This window comes from Hibiscus syriacus, unplaced genomic scaffold, assembly GCF_006381635.1.
Source record: "Hibiscus syriacus cultivar Baekdansim isolate YM2019G1 unplaced genomic scaffold, ASM638163v2 tig00111810_pilon, whole genome shotgun sequence".
NCBI classification, from domain to species: Eukaryota; Viridiplantae; Streptophyta; class Magnoliopsida; order Malvales; family Malvaceae; genus Hibiscus; species Hibiscus syriacus.
Window position 1 is genome coordinate 451,603 of NW_024063186.1, and position 18,335 is coordinate 469,937.

General features: G+C 37.3%; 1 protein-coding gene across 4 annotated transcripts in view; it reads left to right on the forward strand.

The window, feature by feature from the left end:
- The window catches only part of LOC120171075 (protein SWEETIE), a 76,923-nt gene that overhangs the window by 24,758 nt on the left and 33,830 nt on the right, over positions 1 to 18,335 (forward strand). For all 4 annotated transcript variants that reach the window (XM_039178873.1, XM_039178875.1, XM_039178874.1 and 1 more), the window contains 15 exons: positions 9,122 to 9,232; positions 9,385 to 9,552; positions 9,681 to 9,767; positions 9,979 to 10,072; positions 10,601 to 10,669; positions 10,807 to 10,929; positions 11,002 to 11,070; positions 11,156 to 11,260; positions 11,489 to 11,577; positions 15,167 to 15,323; positions 15,831 to 15,980; positions 16,117 to 16,166; positions 16,311 to 16,410; positions 16,498 to 16,554; positions 16,666 to 16,733. In XM_039178873.1, the coding sequence (XP_039034804.1) occupies positions 9,122 to 9,232; positions 9,385 to 9,552; positions 9,681 to 9,767; positions 9,979 to 10,072; positions 10,601 to 10,669; positions 10,807 to 10,929; positions 11,002 to 11,070; positions 11,156 to 11,260; positions 11,489 to 11,577; positions 15,167 to 15,323; positions 15,831 to 15,980; positions 16,117 to 16,166; positions 16,311 to 16,410; positions 16,498 to 16,554; positions 16,666 to 16,733 (1,497 nt within the window). The remainder of the gene's footprint in view (positions 1 to 9,121; positions 9,233 to 9,384; positions 9,553 to 9,680; positions 9,768 to 9,978; positions 10,073 to 10,600; positions 10,670 to 10,806; positions 10,930 to 11,001; positions 11,071 to 11,155; positions 11,261 to 11,488; positions 11,578 to 15,166; positions 15,324 to 15,830; positions 15,981 to 16,116; positions 16,167 to 16,310; positions 16,411 to 16,497; positions 16,555 to 16,665; positions 16,734 to 18,335) is intronic.

Below are 18,335 nucleotides of genomic sequence, written 5' to 3' on the forward strand. Positions count from 1 at the left end.
TGACATCAGCAGATACAAAGTGTTTTTTGTGGGAGGATGATAGCAATTGTATCCCTTTTGAGTGGAAGAATAACCAAGAAAGACACATTTGACTGCCTGTGGATCAAGATTCTCCTTTTTTTTTTTGAGAATGTAGATGGGCAAAGGCAACACAATCAAATATTTTAGGAGGAAGATTATTTGAGGCATTGAAATTAGGAAAAAACTTTGTTAAAACTTACATAGGGCTTTGAGACTCAAAAACCTTTGTGGGTAGTCTATTTATCATACGAGTAGCAGTTAAGACAACCTCCCCTAATATTTGGGGAACATTTTTCTGCAACAAAAAGGCCCTTGTGATAGCTAAAATGTGACCATTCTTTCTTTTATTTACACCGTTTTGTTGGGTTATGCTAGCACAAGATGTTAGAAATAAGGTAAAAGAAACTGATTGAAATAGTCTTTGGCATTGCCTGATCGAAACCTTTTAATTTAAGCACTAAATTAGGTTTTGATCATGTTGTACAAGGTTTGGAAGGTAGAGCTCACATCAGATTTTTGTTTTAGAAGTAATATTTGGACACACGGGTACAAGCATCAATAAAGGTTACAAACCACCGAGCCCTAGAAATATTTGAAATAGAAGATGGCCCCCAAACATCATTATGAATAAGAGTGAAAGAAGTAGAAGTTCTTTTATTGCTAAATGGAAAAGAGGTATGTTTGTGTTTTGCAAGTTCACGGACATCACAATGTAATTTTTTAACATTTAACCCTTTGAACAATCAAGGAAACGTAACTTTAAGGACTCTAAATTATGGATGACCAAGGTGAAGGTGATGGAGTCAAATTTAGTCTTGGTCTTAACAGATTCGGAAAGGAAAGACAAAAGTGAGAAATCCATAACACTAACTTGACTATTGAATTCTTCAAAATAGTATAGGCAATTTATTTTCTTAGCACGTACAATCATCCTTCTCGTACCTTGTTCTTGAAAACACATCGAGTGGGGTAAAAAACCACACTGCAGTTAGAATCTTTGGTAATCTTTTAAATTGATAGAAGATTTGTAAACAATTTTGGAACTGGAGGACAATTTTAAGGGTGAGGGTTTCGCTTACAACATCACCTTGACCAACCACTGTGATCACTGAACCATCAGCTACTGTTATCTTTCTATTACTAGAACAAGGTGTATATGAAATAAAGTTTTGTGAGGAGTGAGTCATGTGGTCTGTAGCTCCTGAGTCGATGACACAAGAACCTTTGTTGGGTATATCCGAGACTTAAGAAAATTGAGAAGAGGATATAGTTGAGAAAGCAAAACTGCAAGTACCTGTTGAAGAAGGTTTCTCGAATGATCCCAACAGATTCTTCAGCTTCTCAATCTCTTCTCTATTGAACTCAACAGGTGATTCTTGAGGATTACTTTCTCCATCCTACTGTGGTTGATTCCAAGTTTTTTTGGAAAACTTTTACAAGCTTAAGGACTGATTGGTGAGTGTGAAGAGGCTGCCAGAAAAGAGAGAAAAATATCCCATAATTGAGCCAAAAAAGGCTCTAATATCATGTTAAAACAAGCTTGATTCTTTTATTATATATTCCATAAGAATTTACACTGATACATATAGACATAGAGAGCCTAAGTTAGGAAACTCTAAACTAGGAAAGAGACCGATTCCCAGAATATTTGTCCTAAAATAAAGCCTTAAAGTTAGGAGTTATAATCACAACATATTTACAGAATCTCCTAGCTAACTAATATTACTTAATTAGGAAATTGGAATCCGACAATTTTCTATAATAATAGGGATTGTTTTTAGTATAATATTAGGGATTGTTTCATGAATAAGATAAGGGAGTGAAGTTTGTTCTTTTTTTTGATAGGAATGAGAGGCCTCATTAAAACCCCCCCTCATGATTAACGGACCACCAAATCGGTGTTCCTTAATCAGTGGAAGAGGGAAAAAAGTGCCTCAATTTATTAATAAAGCATACTCGTACAAATTTCTTAAAAAAATACACCTTAGACACCAACATAAGAAACAGACTCCCAGAACAAACTACTAAGAACCAAAACACAGACACAACTCATCCAATCCCTTGTTTAGCCAAAGAATATGCCTCCCAATTACAACTCCTAGGAATGTGCCTAACAATAATCTCCCTAGCCGAAATTAGAGATACAATTTTCCCAACCAAAGAACTAAAGAAAGGAGGGCTGTATTCGTCAACAAAATCCAGTCCACAGCTACTTTACAGTCACTCTCAATGATCAGTCTTCCCTCCTTAGCCCAAGCTGATGCGAGAAAAAAATCAATGCCTTTCTATATTGCTCTCAATTCTGCCAAAGGTGGAAGACAAGGGCCAACACTCTTCGAGAAAGACCCTAAAATATTACAACTAGAGTCCTTCAAAATGCCTCGAATAACACCCACTAGCCCATCACCTCTGACTGCCCCATCAACATTAAACTTAAAAAAATGAGTTGGAGGAGGAAGCCAACACTGAACGATTTTCCTTTTAACAGTAGGCGAGGGAAGCTTATCTGCAATAGTGGGATCCCCAATAAGAGAGTCAACTTGAATATTAACATTCGGGAACTTTTCTAGATACCATTTGACCAATCTGAATCTTGAAATGAAGAAAAGAGATGATCTGTCCAGCTTCATCTTATCAAACACCACCGAATTCCTAGTCTTCCAAATTGACCAGAAAACAACACCTGGAATAAATTTTCAGATTAAAGAATTCGCCCTTAAATCAGCCCAAGAACTCAACAGAGACGACATATCTTTAGGCAGAACTGTAGAGATATCCCATAGTCTGAAAAAACAATTCCATAAATTCCCTGTGACCGAGTAGGAAATAAATAAATGCTAGACAGTTTCTTCCTGATTTAAACATAACGGACATAGTAATACCTCTAATGCAACACCCCTTCTCTTCAACTCCGTTCTGACTGCCAATTTTGGTGGGAAACCTGCCAGATAAAAGTTTCAACTCTGGGAGGAGCGAGACCAGACCAAACCTCCTTACACCAATTAAACGTTCCACTAGACTTGAGGGAAAGAGTCGACCTGCAGGATTTGACCGAGAACAAGCCATCACCCTTCTCCGACCACAAAAGGAAGTCATCCACTGAGTCGGACATTATGATATTATCAAGCAGAGATATAAGTTGAATCCAGTGATCTAACTCCCAATCACATAAATTACGCCTTGTTTGAATGTTCCATACCCAACGACTATTCACAAAACAACCAAACTCCGACACCTTACCCCACGTATTAGTTGAAAGTGCATAAATCCTTGGAAATTGATTCTTTAGACTATCATCGTTAACCCAAATATCATTCCAGAAAGATATAGACTTGCCATTACCAACTTGAATCTTGGCATGAGCTCTTAACCCGTTTCCCACTTCATCTTCTTTCATAAAATTGTTAATGATACCTTTCCAAATCCACGAGTCCATAGGAGAAACTACTCTGTCAATTGAGAGGGATAAATTACTTACATTATGCTTGCTACATATCAATTTTTTCCATTGAGAATCTTTTTCATTCCCAAACTTCCAAACCCATTTACCAAGCAATGCTCTGTTTAAAAGATTCAAATCCACAACTCCCAATCCTCCCTCTTCCAGTGGTTGACAAACGATTTTCTAGCTCAACCAGTGAATACGATTGTGTGTAGTACTCTTCCCCCAAAGAAATCTGGCCATTAAAGTCTGAATCTTCTTGTTCACCTTAAACGGCATTTTGAACAAAGAAAGGAAAAAAATCGGAAGCGAGGACAAAACTGACTTCAGCAGCACCACTCTCCCTGCCATTGACAGAGAAATGGCTTTCCAACCTGATAGTTTCGAATGATATTTCTGGATTACCAGATCCCAAATAGCCTCAGAATTGTTCTTAGCACCTAACGGTAGGCCTAGGTACACCAAGGGAAAAGAACCTACAACACAACCAGCCATAGCAGCCCATTCATTTAAGATGACATTTTCTAGATTAATGCCATAAAGATGACTTTTCGAAAGATTTAGATAAAGCCCCGTCATTATATTGAAAATCCTCGGAACTCCTAATATTTAAAATTTGAGTAGAAGAATCTCGATAGAAAAGGATAAGGTCATCAGCAAATTGTAGGTGAGTTAATTGAAAGGGAGCAGAACACCCAATCGAAAACCCTTGAAAGAGACCCAAACTAGAAGCTTTAATCAACATAAGGTTCAGGAGTTCTCCAACTATATTGAACAAAAGAGGGGATAAACGGCATCCTTGTCGAAGTCCTTTAGCCATAGAAAATTCCTCTGTAGGTGAGCCATTCAACAGAATCCAGATTGATGCCGAAGAAAGACAAAACTCTATCCATGATACCCATCGCTCGCTAAATCCCATGACTCTCAATAATCTTAGAAGAATTGGCCATTCTATAGAATCATAAGCTCTCTTGAAATCAACTTTGAAAACGACCCCTCTCAACCCTTGTTTTCTCCATAAGTGAATGCCTTCATTCGCAAGAAAGGTACAGTCTAGCAACTGTCTCCCCGGTATAAAAGCAAACTGGGACGGCTGACAATATCCTTAATGACTGAAATAAGTCTCTTTGATAAAACTTTAGAGATTATTTTGTATAAACTACCCACAAGACTTATAGGACTGAAATCTTCAATGCAAGCCGAATTACTCTTCTTTGGGATCAAAGTGATAAATGAATGGTTAACCCCATGATCCCATTTCCTTCCACCATAGAAGTCATCCACAAACTTCAAAATTTTCACCTTTAGAATAGGCCAGAATTTCTTGTAGAATCCCATCGAAAACCCATCCGGCCCAGGTGCTTTGGCATTATCCGAGGAAAAAATGGCCTCCCTAACCTCATGCTTTGAAAACTTTACCTCCAGGCTGTTCCTTTGTTCCACACTGTTTTTTGCAAAAGAAAAATGCAAGTCTTCTACTTTCAGAGTATCCTTAGAATTATACATTTTTTTTAAATAATCTGAAACAAAGGACTTAATTCAGTCGGAATCAATTAGCTCCTCTCCCGCCACATTTAATGCAGAAATGTTATTGATTCTGCTCCTGTTCAAAGAACATAAATGAAAAAACCGGGTATTTCTGTCACCATCTTTGGGCCATTTCACCCTCGACTTCTGGCACCAAATACTCTCTTCAATCCTGTGCAATATCCACAGCTCCTTTCTGAAAAGCAAAAGTTGATCCCGTTCCTACGAAGAAATCCCTGTGCGTTGGGCCTTAAGCTCCAAATCGTTAATTTTGCTTTCTAATTTTGTAATGGCTTCTAAAAATCCCATATGACTTTTGCTAGGCCACTTTCTAATCATCTGTTTCGTCCCTTGCAAGATACTGTAAATTCCCTTTCTCCCTCTAACCAATTCGCAATCTGCAATAACATTTTGAACAACATCTACAAAACCATCTTCCTCTAACATGTAGTTAAAGAACCTGAAAGGCTTAGGGCCCCAATTTTTGCAGTCTTCATCCAACAGCGTCGGGTTATGATCAGAGAGGGACTTTGGAAGCATTCTTTGTAACAGTTTAGGAAAACCACTTAAAATACTGCCACTGACTAAGAACCGATCGAGTCTAACCCAAGTCAAAGCCTCCCTATTACTACACCAAGTAAAGCTGCCTCCTAAAAGTGGAAGATCTATTAGATTAGATTGTTGCAAAAAAAAAACCTAAACAGCTCCATTGAATGCCAATTCTGTGAAACTCCACATTTCACTTCTTGAACAAGATATGCATTGAAATCTCCCCCGATGCATATTGGAAAATTAATCCTGTGAACAAAACTCAGCAGTTCTATAAAAAACTCTTCTTTTTCAGCCTCTACTGCTGGTCCATGTACGTTTATAATTGCACACTCAAAATTTGACACCTTGAGTTTTCCTGATAACGCCACAAATCTGTTCTGATTAAATTGACTAGTTACTTCAAAAACATTCTCATTCCACAAACACAACAAACCTCCTGCAGACCCCTCTGCTCGTTGACAAGAGCCTCCCTTCAACAGGAATCCCCCTAAATTCCTAAGTAACCCATTCGAACATTTACTAAGTTTCGTCTCCTGCAAGAGCAAAATGGCCAGTTTAATTTGCTTTACCAGTCTGTACACTGCTCTCTTTTTCTCCCTTTTCCCTATACCCCTTATGTTCCAAGAAATAATTTTAAGATTTGACATTTAGTAGAAAAAACATAACACCCCTCAAAGAGAATAGAAAATTAATCCCTATCCCCCGCATACCCCTTCCTCTCCCTCTTAAAAATCTCTTCTTCTAATAACCCTTGACCCCGTATAAAAGTAATTCCCAACAGATAACACACTTCCCTTGTGGCAGCAACTTCAATCCTAGCATTCAAAGAGGAATGGGAAGACTTTGCAGACAAGCTAGCATCTACCAACGAATCCCCAACCCAACTTGAATTAACCCTCCTATAAACTCTGTCATGAAAACTGATCGACACTTCGCCCTCCGAGCTACCTGAGCGAAGTGGGGCGATTCTTAACTTCCTCCGATTAATAGAACTTCTAGCCCGAGGAAAAAACTGAATCCGAAGTCTATCTTTTAACAAATCAACAGACTTTAAAACCACGTTATTAGATAATGGGCTGCCTTGAATTCTAGACCCACTAACTTGGATAACATTTTTATGCCCCAAGGTGGCCTTCTCCGTGCTTAAACCCCTTTCTCTACCATCAATAAAATCCCCCCAACTTCCTGCTGACTTGGAATCCCACCACTTACTGTCTCCCCAGAGCATACATTCTCAACCCCAATATCATTAAAAACAACATTCCCATGCTCATTCCCATTGAAAATCGTACCACTCCCACGTGGATTATCCCGGAGCCATGCTTCCACCCTATTCAAAGATTTTGACAATGCCTGGATCCCCAGTTTCCCATCCTGACCATGAACGTCCTCCCCTTGACTCCCTTCGGAGGAGTTACCCTCCCAAGGATCCACTGATCCGACCTCTTCCACCACATCTTCAAGCACCGAAAAATAATCTTCAGTTCCATCCACCTTAATCATGATCTTAAACGACCTTCCCAATGTATTAACAGAGACATGGGGAGGAATATCGAATGGGCTTTCAATCCTCAACAGCAGCTGAGCCACTCTGCAATCCACTCTACTAGCTGTTTCCTCCTGAATCTTCACCAACTTACCCCATCTCGAAGCCAGACTAGTGAAAAATGGGATAGGCCAACAATTTAATGGGACCCCGATCAGAGAAACTGCACAATACTGTAATGGCACACACTTCTCATCCATAACAGGCTCCAACCTGTCAAACAAGAAAGACAAAGCCTCCCACTTTTCCTCCATCAATACACTCTTCTCCTCCACTGATCGGAAAACAACTAAACAAGCGTTTCTTGCGTACCCCCACCTAACCACATTGACATTGAAACCTTCAGTCCTTAGAGCCCTCTGCACAAAGTCTACTTCATAGCTCTCCTTACAAATGCCCGTTAAGGACGACCTCAGCCACGTCCTATCCTCCGTTGGGATGTAAGTGTCCAAAGGTTTCTTTTCCTCCTTCTCTATAGCTGTGCATTTTCTGGCCCTCTACTCTCAGTGTGATACCCTTCAGGTTAAACCCTGACACTTGTTCTCTATTAGGTACGACATCAGGCTGCACAACCTCCTTATACGATCTATTGTCCCTGAAGCTTTTTATCGACCGACTCTTCCTCCCAATACTTGAAGTATCCTGAATCCCCTGCTTTAACAACAATGACCTTTTCCCACGAACAAGCTCCCTCCTCTTTGCATTCTGGTACTTAGCTGCCCCTATATAGAGTCTTCTCCCATCGAACCACTTCCCATTGACAGACTGGATTGCTATCTTCCTACTTCTCTCCTCTGCGAATTGAACGAAGGCAAAAGTAGAGGACTTGTAATTTGATTTCTCTAAAAATCGAGGAATGAAAATTCTTAAAATCTGACCAGAAGGGCTAAAAAAATCCCTTAACACACGCCTAGAAACTCTCTTACTTAGGTTATCCACAAACACCGTCCATTCCTCACCGGGATAACCTTTGACACTCTCTCTCACTCTCTCTCTGACACTCTCTCTCATGTTTTTTTCTTAAAATGGATGAATTAAGTGAAGTTAGTTGTGACTGCCACAATGTTTTTGAGATGGGATAACAAGCCATGTGAGGGATTTCTTTTATCATGTACTTTGCCCCGTCATAAACATGTACGTTGCCCTGTCATAAACATGTTTAAGGTGCATTGTATTCATCACTTTTGATACATTAATAATTCATGTTATATAGATTTTGGCACATCCGTATATTCATGTTGTATTTGTGTTTTTTTTTTCATGTTGTGTATTGTTTTGGTCAACTATTGGTTATATTTTCCATTTCGTGTATGTATCATGTCCTATATTGCCAAAAGGTCCCTGGAGCCTATTGAATATCATGTCCTATACTCAATTCATGTGATATTTTCCATTCCGTGTATGTACATGTCCTATACTCAATTAGGCACACGCCTGCCACAGTGTTTTTGAGATGGGATTTCTTTTATAATGTACTTTGCCCTGTCATGAACATGTTTAAGGTGCTATATATTCATCACTTTTGATACATTAATAATTCATGCTATATAGATTTTGGCACATCCGTATATTCATGTTGTGTATTGTTTTGGTCAACTATTGGTTATATTTTCCATTTTGTGTATGTATCATGTCTTATATTGCCAAATTTACTTGGGCACATAAAGATAACAAGGGTGACTATTGCCAATTGGTATTAGGTTGGATTCCCATTAAAAAATTAACAAATAGAAAGAAAGAAAAAGAACTTGGGCCAACTTTGCTGGGTTATGGAATTTTTTGTTGTTCCATCACCTGTTTTCTCATGAATAATCTGAATGAACTTCATCACCTGTTTTCTCATGAATAATCTGAATGAACTTCATTCCATCATGTCTGCTTGTTCAGGATTTGCTGGGTCTCTCTTTTGTTTTGTTTCCTTTAGAGAATGAAAAGTGGATTCATTCAAATATTTTTAAATGATAGATTTTTTTAAAGGTAAATTATTATGTTTTTTCTTTTCCTATGGATAACCTTTCCTCCTCCTTTTCTAGTGTGTGGTCTGCAGCAGTTGATGCAATTACATCGTTCATACGATGCTACATTTCATCCAATTTGACAATTAGTGGGGTTTTACTTCAACCAGTGATGCTTTACCTTAATAGGTATGACCTAATATGCTACTTTTTTTCCCATCAAACCCCTCACCCCCGCATTTATCTGATTCTAGTCTAGCATATTATTTTAATATGGAAACAGATTGTTATTGCACAGTTATGGATATAGGAAAATAAAGTTAATATGCATTGCAATGCAGGGCTTTGTCCTATATCTCTCTGTTGGCTGAAAAAGAACTACCAGATATTAAGCCTGCAGTGGACATATTCATCATCAGAACATTAATGGGCTATCAATCTCTCCCTGATCCTATGGCTTATAAGAGTGACCATTCTCGAATTATACAATTGTGTACAATTCCCTATAGGTAATTATCACTCCTCTCTTATGTGATTTAACTTATTGTGTTTTTTTTAAATGATGAAAATTCAGATCTATTTTTCTGTTCAAAACATGAATGATTGATTTTTCTGCTTGCTTTGTTCTATGACAAAGAAATGCTTCTGGATGTGAGGAAAGCACATGCTTGATGTTCCTGTTAGACAAAAGAGATGCATGTTTGGGCCCTTGGATTCCTGGAAGGTGTGTGAATTTGGTCTTCTTGCTATATTTTTCATTTTGTAAGCTTTTTCGGATTTCGTATTATCTGTTTGTTAAGCTTCTCAACACCCTTTTAATGTTTTATCTAGCTCAGGGATATATAATTTTATGGCTATTTTTATCTAGCTCAGTTGATTTATTTCTTCAAGTATATAATTAAGAGTTTACCTACATGTGATTTGTCTTCTCTCAGGGATTGGTTTGAAGATGAACTTCGTGCTTTTCAAGGTGGAAAAGATGGACTCATGCCTTGTGTTTGGGATAATGAATTGTCGAGTTTTCCTCAGGTGATTGTTTTTTCGAGTGCCTTAGCTTTGATTGGGGAGGGTAGGACTGTGTGCTGAGATCATTTTGATAGGAGCGTAAAAAATATGCTATGTTTCCCTATGTTTCTATGAACTACAATCATCTGTATGTAATCCACGTGGTAAATACTTCTGGGAATGATCTTTAAATTTTAATTAACAGAATGGTTGGAAGTAAGTAGAAAACAACACCCATGGCTGGAGCTTCAAAAGAATTTACTAGTCCTTAAGACTTCCCTTTGCATTGGAAATCTGCACTCTCTCAAACCTACCTCCTTGCTTTGGTTTCCCAACTTTGCAGCAGAAAAAAATTTCTAGTTCATAATTATGCAATCCATATGATTATCTTTTCGATTATAACTTGAGAATCTTGATTACATATGTTCTCAGTTTTTGTTTTCAGGCTAATCTTTTACTTGTGTTGAGTTGTCGTACATCTTTCCTCCATCATCAATCAGTTAGTATTACTAAGATTTTTGGTGTTTTTATTTTAATTTTACTTTTGTGTAGCCGGAGACTATAAACAAGATGTTGGTGAATCAAATGCTTCTCTGCCTTGGAACTATATTTGCCGCTCAAGTAAGATGATACAGTGTTGTTTGATGTTTATTTTCCTTCTAGTGAAATTATTACCTTTTTTTGGTGTTTGATTTGTTTTACTTGAAATTCTGGTTATTCAAATTACTTCCACATAAATCGGTCCATCCAAATGGCAGAATAGCGCTGGTATGCTGTATCTTCTTGGAATGATGGAGCAGTGCCTAAAAGCTGGGAAAAAGCAACCATGGCATGCTGCAAGCATTACCAATATATGTGTGGGGTTACTTGCTGGCTTGAAGGTGCTTGCAATCCTTATGCATATTAAAAAAACTGTGTGGGTGTTTAACCTATGATATATTTATGAACCTCAGGCTTTGCTCGCTTTACGTTCACAATCATTGGAGTTGGAGATATTAAATTTGGCCCAAGCTATTTTTAAGGTACATCTCTTATAAAAAAAATAGTGATTTTTATTGAATAATTGAGCATAGTTCCATCTTGTCATGGCTTGTTTTGATTTGATAGGGTATACTAATTGAGGGGGACATTTGTGCATCACAACGTAGGGCATCATCAGAGGGTTTTGGCCTTTTAGCTCGCTTTGGAAATGATGTCTTTACAGCCAGGATGGTCAGCTTTTTTCATGTGTTTTTTTTCTTTGCATATTCTTTTGTCAAAGCCTTTGAGAATGAGATACTGGGAAAAATACATTTCATTTCATTTCATTTATTTTTTTCGCAATAAAAAAAAGGATTAGACTTAATTGACATCTAAGGCTCACTGTTGCCAGAGTTATATGATTTTGAGTTGTTTTATTTAGTTTGATTAGCTGATCGGTGTATTTTTGTTGATATGCAGACTCGATCGTTACTTGGGGAGCTAAATGGTATAACAGATTCTTATTATGCTGGCTCAATTGCTCTTTCCCTTGGATGTATTCATCGCAGGTGAATTATTATTATTATTTTTGATAGAAATAGGAGGCCTCATTAAAAACCTCCCTCATAGTTAGCTCTTGTGAAGAGGTAACTAGCGGAAGGAGGAAAAGAGTACCTCAATTTATAGATAAACCATAATTACATAAGAGTACACCTTAAAAAATACCCGAAATTAAACACAAAACATTATAACAATAAGACTGCACACATTTGTTTTAAAAGAATTTCAGGCCTCGTTAAAAACCCCCTTCTTGATTAATGGAGCTTATAGGAAAGCTCCTTAGTCAGTGGAAGGAGAAAAAGAGTGCCTTAGGATTTTATTGAACATAAGAATATACATAAGATACAACCTGGAACACACTCTTAACAGAAACAGATAAACACAAATCAACCTTAGGACCCATAAACATCAACACTAGTTCAGCCAATTCCTTCTTTAGCTAAGGCATCAGCCTCTAAATTGGCTGTCCTATTTACCCATCTAACAACACCTTCTAATGCATTAAGCCTATGAACAATGTCTTTAATCAAAAAAGCGTAAACATCAGGACATATTTCAACCTCCTTAACCCAATCCACTACTACCTTGCTGTCACTTTCAATAATCAAATGGTCTTGTATCCTTTCTCGAAAATCAACATAGAATATCAACCCCTTTTGAATAGCTTTTAATTCCATAAAGGTCAGAGGCCCCGGACCAGCAGATTCCTTGAAAGAGCCTAAGGTAATTCCTGAGAAATCCTTTAAAACTCCTCCTAATCCGCTCTTCTTCCAATCCTTAGTAGTAGCTGCATCTACATTAAGTTTTACAAAACCCATAAGAGGAGACCAAGGAAGAATAGATACAATCTGATTAGAATGGAGAGAACAAGAGTCCACTAAAGAGGGATCTGAAATAAGAGAATCCTTTAGAATAGGCACCCCTTTATTCTTTGCTAGGAACCAAGAAGCAAGCCTAAACCTTGCTAAGAAGAAAAATTCCTAATTTTCCAAGTGGTCCAAAGAACGACTCCTGGAATGAGAGACCAAATCAGAGAGTTAGTCTTCAAAGCATCCCAAGCAAGGAGAAAGCTTTTAGCATTAGTATGAAAAACAGACTTAATCTTCCAAAAATTGAGAAATTTATTCCAAATAGACCACACCACCGAACACGAGAAAAAAAGATGAGAGAGAGACTCTTCCTCCATCGTGCAAAGAGGGTATAACAAGTCTTCAATTCCTTGAATTCCTCTTTTAACAAGTTCTGTTTTAACAGCTAGCTTCCCTAGAACAACCTGCCACATAAAAGAATCTACTCTTGGTGGCAGCTGACCCCTCCAAATAATCTTTTTCCAATAATAGACCTCCTCCGATCCCAAAGAATCGGATGAACAACGATTAACACCAGATTTCACAGTGTATACCCCATCCCCAGAACCTTTCCAAATCATCCCATCAAATTTTTCCATAGATAGAGAAAAAGTCGAGATGACAGCCAACAAATTAGACCACTGCTCTAATTCCCAGTCATTTAAGTTCCTTCGAAACTGCACATCCCAAATCCATCCTGAAGAGCTATAATCCTCAAATTCAAACAATTTACATGTTTTGTTTGTGGAAATAGAAAAAATCTAGGGAAAATGAGCAAAAGAGAATAATCCAAAGCCCAAATGTCATGCCAAAACCTAATAAATTTGCCATCTCCAACTAAAAAAGAAAACATACTTCTCAACTTGGAGCCAATGGGGTCATCTTTCAAGTGGTTATTTACCACAGATCTCCAAATCCAAAAAACTTTATTTGGGATCTTACTGTCAAACATTAACAAAGAAGGATCCATATTATATGTTGAACAAATAAATTCCCTCCAAACAGACCCCCTTTCATTTGCATACCTCCAAGACCATTTTTCTAGAAGTCCTCTATTCATCAAGTTAAGATTCAAAACACCCAAGCCCCCCTCCATCTTTGATTTGCACACATTCGGCCAACTAACCTAGTAAATCTTATTTTTACCATTTCCCCTTCCCCATAAGAAATTGGACATAATTTAGTTGAGGGTTTTAAGAACCGAGGCTGGTATCTTAAATAATGATAAATAATAAGTAGGGAGCGAACATAGAACCAACTTAATCAAAACCAATCTCCCTGCTAAAGAAAGGGAGGAAGCCTTCCATCCTGCTAATTTTTTGGTAAAATTACTGACCACTGGATTCCAAATAACAACAGAATTCCTAGTAGCACCCAATGGAAGCCCTAGATAGTCAGAAGGAAAGCTACCAACTGAACATCCGATAGTGTTTGCCCACTCATGAACTTCCTCTTCATTCAAATTAACACCAAACAGTTTGCTTTTCTTCATGTTGAGCTGTAAACCCGAAATCACTTGAAACACTCGAAGCACCCTCTTCACGTTTAGAATCTGCATTTTCGAAGCACCGCAAAAGATAATGAGATCATCCGCAAATTGTAAATGAGATAGGTTGAAAGACCCCTCATCCCTTCCAATAACCAATCCAAAAAACATTCCCTGTGCGACAACCTTTAAAATTAGTAAGTTGAGAAGTTCGCCAATAAAATTAAATAACAAAGGGGATAAAGAACATCCCTGTCTAAGTCTCTTTGCCATTGTGAAATCTTCAGTAGGAACTCCATTAACTAAAACCGAAACTGAAGCCGTGGTTACACATTTTCTGATCCAACCTCTCCACCTGGAACCGAATCCTATTTTCTCCATTACTAGAAACAGAATATTCCAATCAACCGAATATGCTTTCTTGAAATCAGCTTTGAAAACACAGCCCTTAAGTCCATTTTTCCTCAAAAAATCGACTCCTTCATTAGCAATTAGAGAACAATCTAATATTTGTCGACTTGGGATAAAAGCAAATTGTGTAGGACTAATTAATTCTGAAATATAGCTCCTCAACCTCCTCGAAAGACACTTAGAGAGGATCTTATATAATCCACCAACTAAGTTAATAGGTCTAAAGTCATCAAGGTCACCACTGTTAGAGGCCTTAGGAATAAGAGTAATAAAGGTATGATTAATGCCATGTTCCAAGACTGCACACATTCAACCAATGCCCTCCTTAATCGCAGGTGAATTATCAAAATATTGCCACATAGAATGTTGTCCCCTTCACACTATATTCATATACTTAGTGTGGTTTTTATTTCAAATGAGTGTTTTAATGTCCGAGTTCTTTTTCTGAAAAGTGGGTTCTTAGCTTCTAACTGAAAAGAGAAAATAGTTGTAATATTAATTAGTTTAATATTAAATTATTGTACACAAAATATCTTTTGTATGATGGTTGAAGTTCAGAAACTGTCTTGCTTGTAACAAAACCATTTAACAAGTTGCATTTTCTGTGGTTTCGCTTCTTAAAAGCTGTGTTTTTTATTTCATTTATTGTTTGAAGTGGCATCCTTTATTAATCATACCATGGTGTTTTGCAACATTTCACTGTTTCTTCCATGCTGAATTTTAAATACAATGCCATAGTTAATCTTATATTACTATTTTTGATTATCTTCAATGATGGTTATGTGTTAGTTTGCAATAATCTTAAATATAGAGGGATGTATGTTCTTAATAATTTTTTTATCTTTGTTGTAGTGCTGGAGGGATGGCACTTGCAACCTTAGTGCCTGCAACCGTAAGCACAATATCTTTGCTTGCTAAAAGTTCAATCTCCGGCTTACAGATCTGGTCTTTGCATGGACTTCTTTTGACCATTGAAGCTGCCGGCTTGTCCTTTGTATCTCATGTACAGGTATTCGACTTCGTGATTCTTGAATCAAGTGAACCATGCCGATATTGGTGGGAGCCTTTGTGGTTTGGACTGTCTTTTACCCTTTTTTTTGGTTTCTCAGAGTTGGGTAGTTATATTTGTTGAGAGCCCGAACAAATGAAAATTTATGAAACTATTTTTGACATAAATTCTTATTGAAGCAATGAAATATTTTCAGAGCTAGCCTCTTGGATTAGTACAATGCATCGCACATAGAAAATTTCATCAGAAACATTTTTTCTACGTTGTTAAATCCACTTAAGTTGTTAGAATCAGACTAGACATGGAGGAGAATGTTAAGCTGTGTTATCCAAAATTGAGTAAATTAAAAATATACTATTATGGCCTTATATTTAGATCTGGTCTCCCAATGTATTACCAATTGTTTTTCAGTTGGACAAGTAGCAGTGGGTGTTAGGTATATATTTTCATTGATTCACAACTTTTCTCGCTCTTTCCACATTCTCTTCTTTCCCTATTAAAATACAGGCAACACTTGGCCTCGCGTTGGAGATTTTGTTGTCTGAAGAGAATGGGAGAGTTGACCTCCAACAAGGCGTGGGGCGTCTTATAAATGCAATTGTTGCTGTTCTTGGTCCTGAGCTTGCTCCTGGCAGCATTTTCTTTTCACGCTGCAAGGTATTTTCATCTTTGAATTTCCCTTTCAATAGGACATAGATTTGGTAAACTGCCATATCCTTGAATTAGAACTGTACATATTTGCATTCGTCCTTTTCATCTTGAAGTTACTATGGACATACTATCTCTTTTACAGTCTGTTGTTGCGGAGATTAGTTCCTCAGAAGAAACAGCTACACTACTTGAGTATGTCCTGAAAATTTTATTGTTTCTATGTTTGCTCTCTGTTTTTCTACCGTGCAACCTTTTCTTGGGTTGACTAGACATTTGGTAGAATTTTATATTCTACTTTCGCAATGGATGATACTTGAGAGCTTATTAATCTTTCAGGAGTGTTCGTTTCACACAACAACTTGTCCTTTTTGCTCCACAAGCTGTTTCAGTGCACTCCCATGTCCAAACTCTTCTGCTGACTCTGTCATCAAGACAGGTTTTTTCCTGTTTATTTTGATAGTTCTCAAGTAAATAGCTTAAGTTTTTGTCAAATCTGCTACTAAGCAGGTTTTCTTTGATACAGCCTGCGTTAAGGCATCTTGCAGTCTCCACCCTACGACATCTCATTGAGAAGTACCCTGTGAGTAGTGAAGTCATGAATCTTGTTTTTATATTCCCATTTGCTAATGCCTCATCTCTCTTATCGTCCCCCAACCCCGTTTGATAACTTCTGTTCATGGTATCCTTGCAGGTTTCTGTCATTGATGAACAAATAGAAGATAATCTGTTTCGAATGCTAGATGAAGAAACTGATTCAGAGTATGTGGAGGATAGCTCTCTGAATATTAATTTGATTTTTGACCATTAGAATGTTGAAATGACATGAATGGTAGAACCCATAGTTTTCTTATGTTCGTATCATGTTTATTTCCTTGTGTTTTCTCCTCCTTTGTTAGTATTCTCAACATGCGCTGTTGCTGTCTTTTCTCTGTCCACTTTTGCAATTATTAGTTGTGTTAAATATGGCTATGTTGTCTTTGCATGTCGAACATACATTTTGTATAATTGAATAGTTTAAGTTGATTTGAGATAGTTTAAATTGGTTTCCCGCCCATTTGATCTTTCCTCTACAATTTTTGAACGAGTTGGTTTCTTATGAACTTGGAACTTCAACATATGCTAGATGTCTTCCATACACGTGTTTCTGTTATTTTTCATCAATCCTATTAATGAAATTTTGTTATTCCCTTCGTGTAATGCATCTTTTTTCCTTCCAATATCATGCTGCTAGGCCAAGAATTCTTATATATCATTGTATATAACCATTGAATTTGCAATGAATTAGTTTTTCCCTTGAAGTAGAAAAAGGAATAGTTGGGCCATAAGAATGTACAAAAGAGAAAACAAAATATCAGTAGTAATGCTCTAGCTAGTGAATTTTGATTTCTCTTCAGTGTTCCAAGGTCTTTGGTATGAGGTGATCACACTGAATTCCAAGGTTCACCAAATTGGTGATTAGTTCATTATGTTTGATAGGACCTTGGTGATCCTATGCGACTCTAATCTTAGTTGACCAAGATTCTTCAGGTGATTGCCTTGAGAATATCTAAATCTCATCTGAGAGGGCAGGAAACTGGTGTTGATTTGTGAAATTAATTATGTAATCATTTTACTTCATAATATGTGCATAAAAAGTGTACTCCCTTTCCAAAGTTTCAGTTATTTTTATGTAGTAAACTTCAATTATTGATATGAAGTAAACTCTATCCCTTTCAAAACAATCAAATGTGCGTTTAGGCAACACTCCTCCCCACTTTATTTGTTTTTGTTTATATTCAATATTTTTAGCGTAATTCATTATGACCACTGTCTCAACTTTTCTGCATTTAGAACTATTGAAAGTTAATATGTAAAATTTTAACTTTCTAATGTAACTTCCTTCCAAATTCAACTTGACAATGAAAATTTCAAGGATGAAGAGATCGAGGGAACACGAAGAAGGAAAAATGAATGTCTAAATTAGGAATTACCAATTAGTCTTGAGAAAGAGTGTCAGAGAGAGAATGAGAGAAAGTCTCAAAGGTTATCAGTCCTCCGGTGAGGATTGGACGGTGTTTGTGGACAACCTGAGTAAGAGAGTCTCTAGGAGAACGGTTAGGGAAATTTTTCAACAATAGGGTAGTGTTCTGCGAGTCTACATTCCGAATGTTACTAACAAACCGAATTATAGAAACCATACTTTTGCTTTTATTCAGCTCGCGAAGGAGGAAGGTTTGAAGAAGGTGATTGCGAATGTAAATATTATTTGGATTGATGGGAAGAAAGTATCTATCAGGGTTGCTAAATATAAAAAATAGTGGTCTCGGCTAGCTGTTAGTAGCAAATCCAAAATGCAAGAAGATACGTTGAATAAGGGACTGA